At 46.0% G+C, this 10,451-nt stretch overlaps 1 protein-coding gene across 4 annotated transcripts in view; it reads right to left on the bottom strand.

Annotated features, from left to right (window-relative positions):
* Nucleotides 1–10,451, bottom strand: part of map7d1a (MAP7 domain containing 1a) — a 205,093-nt gene that overhangs the window by 87,703 nt on the left and 106,939 nt on the right. For all 4 annotated transcript variants that reach the window (XM_043717932.1, XM_043717933.1, XM_043717931.1 and 1 more), the window contains exon 2: nt 4,856–5,233. In XM_043717932.1, coding sequence (XP_043573867.1) covers nt 4,856–5,233 — 378 coding nt within the window. The remainder of the gene's footprint in view (nt 1–4,855; nt 5,234–10,451) is intronic.

Here is a 10,451-nt window from a genome sequence, read left to right on the forward strand (position 1 = left end):
ATTCCTCTGCATCCTTTCTATTCATTTACCTTTCCAAATACTTCTTAAATATAATTGCAATTGTAAAAGTTGCTCCTTTTAAAATCTTTTGCTTCTTACTTTAAGCCTATGCCCTCTCGTTTTGGACTCCCTAGCGGAAAAAAAGACCTTGGGTATTTACCCTATCCATGCCACTCATGATTTTATGAAGTTCAAGAAAGTCACCCTTCACCTCTCATGTTCCAGTCTATCCAGCCTCTCCTTACAACTCAAACCTTCCAGTCTTGGTAATATCCTTATAAATTTTATTTGTAGCTTTTCCAGTTTAATAACATCCTTCCTATAGCAGCGCGACAAGAATTGTACACTGTATTCAAAATGTAATTGTAAAAGTTGTTGTACAGCCGTAACATGACATCCCATTTCCTCTCCTCAATGCTCTGACGGATGATGGCAAGCATGCCTTCCTCATCACCGTGTCCACCTGTGACACTGCTTTGAAGGAACTATGTACCTGCACCCCTAGTCTCTCTGTTCGACAACATTCTCCCTGGGTCTTTCATTAACTGTGTAAGTCCTGCCCTGATTTGCCTTTCCAAAATGGAACACCTCATATTTATGGATTTAACCTCCATCTGCCATTCCTCAGCCCACTTGCCCAGTTGATCAAGATCCTATTGTACTCTCAGATAACCTTCTTCACTGTCCACTATCCTACCAATTCTGGTGTCATCCACAAACTTACAAACCATATCTCCTGTATTCTTCTTCAAATCATTTATATAAAAGACGAAGAACAATGGACCCAGCACCTATCCTTGTGGTCACAGGCTTCCAGCCCCTCTCCCACCATCCTCTGTCTCCCATTGTCAAGCCAATTTTGTATCCAATTGGCTAGCTTTCCTTGGACCTCACCTTAGTAACCAGTCTACCATCTGGAAACGTGCTAAAGTTCATGACGGCAACAACTATCATTCTGTCTTCATCTATCTCCTTGATCAGATCTTGAACAAACGCCATCAAATTTATGAGACATGATTTCCCACGTACAAAGCCAAGCTGACTATCCCTAATCAGTCCTTATCTTTCCAAATGCATGTAGATCCTGTCTCTCAGAATCCCCTCCAACAACTTACCCACCACTGACATTCAGCTCACTGCTCTGTAGTTCCTGGCTTTTCCATGCAGCCTTTCTTAAATAATGGCACAATATTAGCCACTCTCCAGTCCTCTGACACTTCACTCATGGCTGTCGGTGATACAAATATCTCTGTTAGGGGACTCACAATTTGTTCCCTAACTTCCCACAATGTCGTGATCAGGTCCTGGGGTCTTATCTACCTCTAAGACCTCCAGCACTTCATTTTCTGTAGTGTGGACTCTTTTTCAAGACATTTGTTTAGATCAGAGTGGTGCTGGAAAAGCACAGCAGTTCAGGCAGCATCCGAGGAGCAGGAAAATCGACATTTCGGGCAAAAGCCCTTCATCAGGAATAGAGGCAGGAAGCCTCCAGGGTGGAGAGATAAATGGGGGGAGGGGAGTGCTGGGGAGAAGGTAGCAAAGAGTACAATAGGTGAATGGGGGTGGGGATGAAGGTGATCGGTCAGAGGGGAGGGTAGGGGAAACCTCACTCAACCCTCTGTACACACACTCACTATGTACCCAGCACCCTCACTCACACCCTCTGTACACACACTCACTGTGTACCCAGCACCCTCACTCTCACCCTCTGTACACACACTCACTATGTACCCAGCACCCTCACTCACACCCTCTGTACACACACTCACTGTGTAGCCAGCTCCCTCTATTTATTTCCCTGAGGTCCTTAGCTTCCACATCTTTTTCCACAGCAATTACTGACAAGAAATATTTGTTTAAGATCTCACCAATCTCCTGTGGTCCGACACATAGATGACCTTGTTGATCTTTAAGGTCCCTATTTGCTGCTTTGTTATTCCTTTGCCCTTAATATATCTGCAGAATCTCTTTGGATTCTCCTTTATCTTATCTGCCAAAGTGGCTACAGGAGCGGGCGTGATGTTAGGAATCCTGCAGCGAGTAACTCACCTCCTGACTCCCCAAAGCCTGTCCACCGTCTACAAGACACAAGTGAGGAATGTTATGGAATAATCCCCACTTGCCTGGCACCACATCCACAAACATCCACTCCCTCCGCCACCAACAGTCAGTAGCAGCAGTGTGTTGTATCTACAAGATGCACTGCAGGAATTCACCTTAGACAGCTCCTTCTAAACCCATGACCACTTCCATCTAGAAGGACACGGCCAACAGGTACACCTGCAAGTTTCCCTCCAAGCCACTCACCATCCTGACTTGGAAATAGATCACCTTTCCTCCTCTACCACTGGGTCAAAGGCCTCATTGTGGACCTAACTGACCTGAAGGACTTGAGTGATTTTAGGAGGCAGCTCACTATCACCTCATCATCAGTGATTGGCAACAAATACTGATCGCATAGTGATGCCACCCCATAGAGGAGCTTTTCTAAGATTTGAAAAGTGGAATGGGTAGCCCTGGTGAACCATTTCACTCCTGTGACACTGCAAGCCCTCAAACATCAGTAAAGAAGACATTAACACACTCTGCTTTAAAGCACATCTGTACAATGAATTGTGTCGATGAATAATGAAGTTTATATTAAGCTCCTGTTAATTCAACTGATAATGCAGCTTTGTTGAACGTTTTTATGCTCAGAACATAAGCTCTTCGCAGCGAGGGGAAGGATTTACATGGAACAGATCAACTGCATTTTAATAAACAGCATCTTCAATCAGCTATCTGATGGGTGTCTGCATTTCTCTTGAATTATTCATCAGTCTAGGTTTCAGAATGAACCACTGCATCCTCTAAACACGACAACAAAGTGAATGAGGAATAATGGTGCATGAAACCTGGCTGAGAAACAGAAACAGTAAGGAGCAGAAAGGAAGCTGGAGAGGGGCCAAGGTGGAGCAGGCAGATGGAGGGGCACAGGTATAGAATCATAGTGCAAGAGACCATTCAGCCAGTCATGTCTGTACTGGCTTTTAGCAATAGCAACTCACCCAGTGCCCCTTCCCTGCCTTGTCACTGTAACACTGCAGATTTGACCTTTTTGGATAATGGTCCAAATCTCTTTATAATCTGCCTCCGCCACACTCTCAGGCAGTAACCTCCAGAACCTAACCATTCACTATGTTAAAAACATGGTTTGCCTCATGTCACTATTTCTTCTAAAAATCACCTTAAATCAGTGAAGGTACAAGATAAACTGGAAAAGGCAGAGAGGACATAGATTCAAGATGGCGCTGACACATGACGACTCTTGTTAGCTCTCTACAGCAGACCACATTCTCACGTTTCTTACAATCACTCTGCACTTTTAAATCTCAATTCAGTAACTTGGTATTCCTCGCTCTGTTCAATCAGCCTATGATATTTGTACGTTATGGTCTGCCTGTACTGCCTGCAAAACAAAACGTTTCACTGTACTTAGGTATATGTGACAATAATAAATCAAATCAAATCGAGGAGAGACAGAGAGAGTGAGAGAGAGAGAAAGCCAGTGAAAGCGAGAGAGTGAAAGCGAGAGAGAGAACGCGAGAGAACGAGAACAAGAGAGAACGCGAGAGAACGAGAACAAGAGAGAACGCGAGAGAACGAGAACAAGAGAGAACGCGAGAGAACGAGAGAGAGAGAGAACGCGAGAGAACAAGAGAGAGAGAGAACGCGAGAGAACAAGAGAGAGAGAGAACGCGAGAGAACAAGAGAGAGAGAGAACGCGAGAGAACAAGAGAGAGAGAGAACGCGAGAGAACAAGAGAGAGAGAGAACGCGAGAGAACAAGAGAGAGAGAGAACGCGAGAGAACAAGAGAGAGAGAGAACGCGAGAGAACAAGAGAGAGAGAGAACGCGAGAGAACAAGAGAGAGAGAGAACGCGAGAGAACAAGAGAGAGAGAGAACGCGAGAGAACAAGAGAGAGAGAGAACGCGAGAGAACAAGAGAGAGAGAGAACGCGAGAGAACAAGAGAGAGAGAGAACAGAGAGAGAGAGCGAGAGAGAGAGAACACAAGAGAGAGCGAGAGAGCAAGCGAGAGAGAGAGAAATATATGCATATGCAAAGAGACATGACAAAAAACACAGTGACAGAAAGACAAAATCATGAATAAACATTTTCCGGGAGATATAGGGACAAAGGTGGGTAGGGAGGAAGCTAAGTGTGTAACAGTGAGAACAATGCTTGATTCCTCCAAGAGAAACTTTAAATCTGCCAGCCCGCAATTCAGCCCCATTGCTTCTGGTTTACCCTCTAACCACAGTGTCGTCCAACCACAGTGTCGTCCAACCACTGAGAAAACAGTCTGTTGGGGAAAAAAACCCAAAGTGCCTCCTGCTCCATTCAATCATCCACTGAATACAACTAACACTGGGTCACTCCGTACACCCCGAATACAAGAGGCAGTCAACAACAGGACTGAACAGCAGCAAGGGGAATCTGCCTGCCAAAGGTTCCATTATCTTGACTAGAAATGATACTTTGAGTCAGAAAACATTGACTTGGTAATGGCTATGTGGTAACAAGAGGGAAAACACTGTAAAGTGCAGCAGGCTAAGGTCCTTCACACCCTGCACTGAAGTTCAGAGGATGTTATGAAGAGAGTGTAGTTTTCAGTTGCTCTGGTAACAGGTTAGGATGGTCATTAACATCTCCACTATCTTCCTGCACCAACTGAAGACACTACTCTCCCAATGTTTCATGAATGAAAAACTGAAAGTAACAACAAGAGCCCTCTGCCTCCACCAGCCCGATTTAAATCGGGAGGTAGGTAAAAGATAAATGGCTCACTCCATTCCAGGCAGCAAGCTCTCATACCTGGCTTTCCTCGAGGGCTTTTGCCCAAAGCTGTGGATCTGGAGGGAGTAGGATGTGGTTCCTCCTTAGCTAGACCCTTCTCTGCCACCTCCTCCTCCTTGCTTAGGCTCTTCTCTCCCTTCTCCGCTGTGACTGGCCCTTTCTCTCCTTCCTGGTCATTGGCTGGCCCTTTCACTCCTTCCTTGTCATTGGACGGCCCCTTCTCTCCTTTCTCATCATTGGTCGGCCTCTTCTCTCCTTTCTCGTCATTGGTTGGCCCCTTCTCTCCTTCCTCTTCCTTGGTTGGCCCCTTCTCTCCTTCATTTTTCTTGGTTGGCCCCTTCTCTCCTTCCTCTTCCTTGGTTGGACTCTTTTCCGCTACAATCTTGATGTCAGCAGCTGCAAAATATAAAGAACATGCATGTGAGTTTCCAATATCTATCACTGTTGTTTTCAGCCACTTGTAGAGAGCCAGTCCTTCCCTTATCCCCACCATACACACTCAATAGCCCCAGCCCTACCATCTACAGCCAGCCTCTCCCAGTTGTTACGTACAAGTATGGTATAACTGCTTTCTATCAAGCACATTCAACTCAGACCCTTCCGTCAACTCTATTCCGACTCTCCCCTTCACAAACACTTGTGGTAAACCTAGCTCCAACCTGCAGCTGATAAAATCCTGTTTGAAAAGGGTCAATAAACACAGCGTCCATCCAGAAAGAGCAAATAGGGAACTTTCACTCTGTTCTATCACTGTGTGGTATGATCTGCACATTTCACTCGGTACCACCTGTGACAATAATAAGGCCAATCAAAAATTAAACCATCTGCAAAACTGAATAAGATGTAACCTGCAACATCCTTCAGCATAATCCACAACTCTACCGACCTTAGTGTCATCTGCAAATTTACTAACCCATCTTTGTACGCCCTCATCCAGGTCATTTATATAAATGACAATCAACAGTGGACCCAAAACAGATCCTTGTGGTACCCCACTAGTAAGTGAACCAGGATGAATATTTCCCATCAACCACCACCCTCTGTCTTCTTTCAGCTAGCCAATGTCTGATCCAAACTGCTAAATCACCCTCAATCCCATGCCTCCGTATTTTGTACAATAGCCTCACGTGGGGAACCTTATCAAACACCTTGCTGAAATCCATATCCACCACATCAACCGCTTTACCCACATTCACCTGTTTGGTCACCACATCAAAGAACTCAACAAGGTTTATGAGGCACAACCTACCCTTTACAAAACCATGTTGACTATCCCTAATCAACTTATTCCACTCTAGATTATTATAAATCCTATCTCTCATAATCCTTTCCAACACTTTACTCACAACTGAAGTAAGCCTCACTGGTCTATAATTACCAGGGTTATCTCTACTCCCCTTCTTGAACAAGGGAACAACATTTGCTATCCTCCAGTCTTCTGGCACTACTCCTATAGACAATGGCAACATAAAGATCAAAGCCAAAGGCTCGGCAATCTCCTCCCTGGCTTCCCAGAGAATCCTAGGATAAATCTCATCCAGCCCATGGGACTTAGTTATTTTTACACTTTCCAGAATTACTAACACGTCCTTCCTTATGCACCTCAATCCCATCTAGTCCAGTAGCTTGTATCTCAGTATTCTCCTTGACCACATTGTCTTTCTCGAGTGTGAATACTGATGAAAAATATTCATTCTCCTGTCTTCTCTGACTCCACGCACAACTTCCCACTACTATGCTTGATTGGCCCTAATCTTACTCTAGTCATTCTTTTATTCCTGATATAGTTATAGAAAGCCTTAGGGTTTTCCTTGATCCTATCCACCAATGTAATCGCATGACCCCTCCTAGCTCTTGATCAGTATCAGTGACTGTCTGCTGTTTATGACCCCAGGTTCAGAGGTCTGGTGGCACAGTAAATTGTCTCCCTGCCTCAGGATCAGGAACTCCACATTCCACTGCCACTCTACGGCTTGTTAGCCATGGAAGAGGTGTTTGCAACATGACCAATCATGCTGCTTCTCAGAAGAAAGTGAAAAAAATTGAAACTTTAACCTTTTTCCCCAGCTATATGCTTGATAGCCACTCAAGCCCAGTACAGAACAACCTCAGTTATCTGAATATCAGATTATCCAAACAAGATCTCAAGGCCCCCAGGATAGCATCCTTTGTTTATAATCAAATCCGTTATCCAAACAATCAGTTATTTGAACAAAATACTCCCCGGCCAACCTGAATCGAGGTTGTTCAGTATTTTTCCCTTCTTCACTTGCACAGGTTTTCTTCAGTGACTTCCTGCACATTGACCGAATGTGATCCACTCCATTCCTGTGTCTTTCCCAGGACACACAGACAATCTCACACACTCTCTCTCTCCTCTGACTTCAGCCACTTGGAAGCTGATAAAACAGCTTCCAGCTCTGCTAGTCTGAAGATTTCCATCAACCAGAAACTGCCTTTCTGCTGAAATGAATCTTTTCTTCTGAACCTGACTGGCCCGTGGGCCCTGGATTTTCTGACATTTGCATGGGTCAGAAAAACTCAAACAGATAAGAAGCAGCAATGATCAATTATGCAGGCAGCACATTGAATCTGGGAGTTCAAGTCTTGTGATCTCTTGGAAAGGCTGTCTTTCGGTCACAGTTCTATCAAATTTTCCGTCTGCTGCTTCAAAAGTTGAGATCAGACCTTCACAAGACTGAAACCCAAAACCCTGTTTACCTTGACTTGAGAATCCAAACTCCCCTCCAAACATCACAATCCACCGACTCCCTCCACATTCCTCACTGCTTCGGGAAGGCAGCCAACAAGATCAAAGACCCCTCCATCCTCGGCTATAATCTCATCCAACCTCTTCCACAGGCAGAAGATACAAAAGCTTAAATATATGAACCAAAGATCCCAGAACAGCTTCTGCTCTTATTCACCTTCTGAACGGACCTCTCAAATTTTAAATGTAATGTTGATCTCGCTCTTTGTACAACTACTCTGCAGCTGTACACAGTATTCTTTGCTCTGTTCTATTACCCTCAGGCACTCCGTATGGTATGATCTCACTGTACTGCATGCGAAACAAAACTTTTCACTGTGCCTCGGTACACGTGACAAGACTAAATCAAATGAAAGATTATCATGTATTATTAATTTTCGTCACAACTGCTCATCTTGATAAAACAGAAGAGACCATACAAACAGGATTAAGCCCGTTCAATCTCTCAAGTGTCTCCCTGCCTCAGGATCAGGAACTCCACATTCCACTGCCACTCTACGGCTTGTTAGCCATGGAAGAGGTGTTTGCAACAATCATGCTGCTTCTCAGAAGAAAGTGAAAAAAATTGAAACTTTAACATTCAACATGATCACGGCTGACCTCACACCCTGTTCCCCTAACCCTTGTTTCCCTGACTGATTAAGAATCTATCGAGCTCAGCTTTCAATGAATGTAAGCAAGCTCTCTGTGGCATGGAGAGAGAGCAGGAGTGGGATACTGAAATTACATGGTCAGCCTGGATCATAGTGAATGGTGGTGCAGGCTCCAACGGCTGAATAGCCTACTCCTGCACGCATTTTCTATGTTTCTAAATGTGGGGATTGCCTGGACTATCACAGCTCACAAAGTGCCCTGTCATTCAGGAGCAATGAACAATTGGTTTTGGGAACAGACAGACACAGGGAGAGAAACAGAGAGACAAAGGGGTACTGCCACACCAGGACAATATTGTGAGAACAGCATATTCCTGAAGCAGGGATTAATGAGACGGAATCTGGGAAAGCTCCCTCCAGTTTGTTCCCAGTCTGCACATATCCAATGGCTGCTTCAGGACAAACGCAGCAAAAAAGAGGACGCTGAAATGAGAGAGGGAAGGCAGGGAGGGAACAGAGACGTGGATTCCAGTTCCTGAACTGTTGCAGAGCTGCCAATTGGACAGCTATTCACGAAGAACGGGCTGGATACACTGTGCTCTCACTCCAACGACACTCTGAGACTCGAGATCTCTAATACTCTCTTCCAGCTTGCCACATCCTCAAGCATGGGACAATCCCATCCACAGGAATCACTCCTTTAAGGGAGAAAACTGGGGGGGAGGGAGAGGGGGGCTGCACACAGTAAGATACCACCAACACCACTGGGGGGAAACAAGTGGCAGTTGATCCCGTTCCCCCATTGTTTGGGGTGAGGGTCACTTCCAGTTCTCCCGTCCAAGTGCTGACAAGGGTGTGTGTGTGTGTGCGTGTGTGTTGGGGGGGGAGGAAGGGAAGGGACAACCTGGTAGGGGTCAGTGGAGACAAGACTAGGTGGGGGGGGGCTAGATTGCTGGGTGAGGGAGGAGCGTCTCTGTCCCAGGACCCCAGGTTTGGGGAGAACAGAGTGGTCAGCCTCAACATCTTCCCCAGCAACACCTCTCCCACTCTGGGCTGACAGAGGGAGTGCACGCAGGCCACTCAGTCCCACAGCTGTGGCTGTCCCCCAGGTGGCCAATCCTCCCCCACTCCCCTCCACTGGTCGCAGTGGGGGTCTCCAGTGCTCAGTGCAGCTTTCACACTGCCCCACCACCCTCCATCTGCTAAGCAGCTGTTCCTACTTCCAGCCTTCAAATCAAAACTGGGGGCTCTGGTTAAACCTTCAGCCCGCACAAAGAAATGTAGGAACTCATTATAAATCAGTCTTAACTGGAGGAATTGTGCTGTTTTCCGTCTCCTTCCCCTCCCCCCCCCCCAACCATCCACCCCCACCCCGCTTTCCTGACCATCTCCCCGTCCTGGGATGCCTGGAAAATTAAACAAGGAGCTGTCTGAGTGGCAGCACACGGTGAACAGTGATGGAAATTCCAACGGCTGCAGAAAATCCCTGTTCTCCTCCCGGATCAACACTCTGACTCTCTCTCTCTCACACACACACACTAAAGAACCAGAGATTCCCACACAGCCTTCAGCCTAATTCTCCTGCAAAAGTTTGCTGGGAACAGAGGGTCCCAGAAGACAGTTGAGGCACTTACCCAGAGGAAAGTCCGAGCAAGCTGTGGGACGGGGAAGAATTTCCAGGAGAGGCGAGCGATCCATCCCCAACAGTAATTAGGTTGGGGAATGAGTCTGGGTGGGTTACTCTTTGGAGGGTCGGTGTGGACTTGTTGGGCCAAATGGCCTGTTTCCACACTAGGGATTGTATGAAATCTCTGAACCGATTGATTAGAAACAATGGTAAAAGAAATACTTTATAACGTGAGAAGGGAGTGCTGATTGGTTTATAAGTGGTTTCTGATGGGTAGACATTGCCATTCAGGATTTATCAGTTAATAAGAGACAACATGTACACGGGCTGCACCTGTTAAATAGACACACACTCTACTTGTTGTTACATAAACAAACACACACACACCTGTTACATAGACAGATACACTGCCTGTCGTGTAACACACACACCACCTGACACATGGATCCACACTCTGTCTGTTAAATAGACACACTGTGCCTGTTACATATACACGCACAGCGCCTGTTTCAACTCTACAAATCATGAGGCATTCTGGATTAGTGGTGCTGGAAGAGCACAGCAGTTCAGGCAGCATCCAGGGAGCTTCGAAATCGGCGTTTTGGGCAAAAGCCCTTCATCAGG

The sequence above is a fragment of the Chiloscyllium plagiosum genome, chromosome 27 (assembly GCF_004010195.1).
Source record: "Chiloscyllium plagiosum isolate BGI_BamShark_2017 chromosome 27, ASM401019v2, whole genome shotgun sequence".
Lineage (NCBI taxonomy): Eukaryota > Metazoa > Chordata > Chondrichthyes > Orectolobiformes > Hemiscylliidae > Chiloscyllium > Chiloscyllium plagiosum.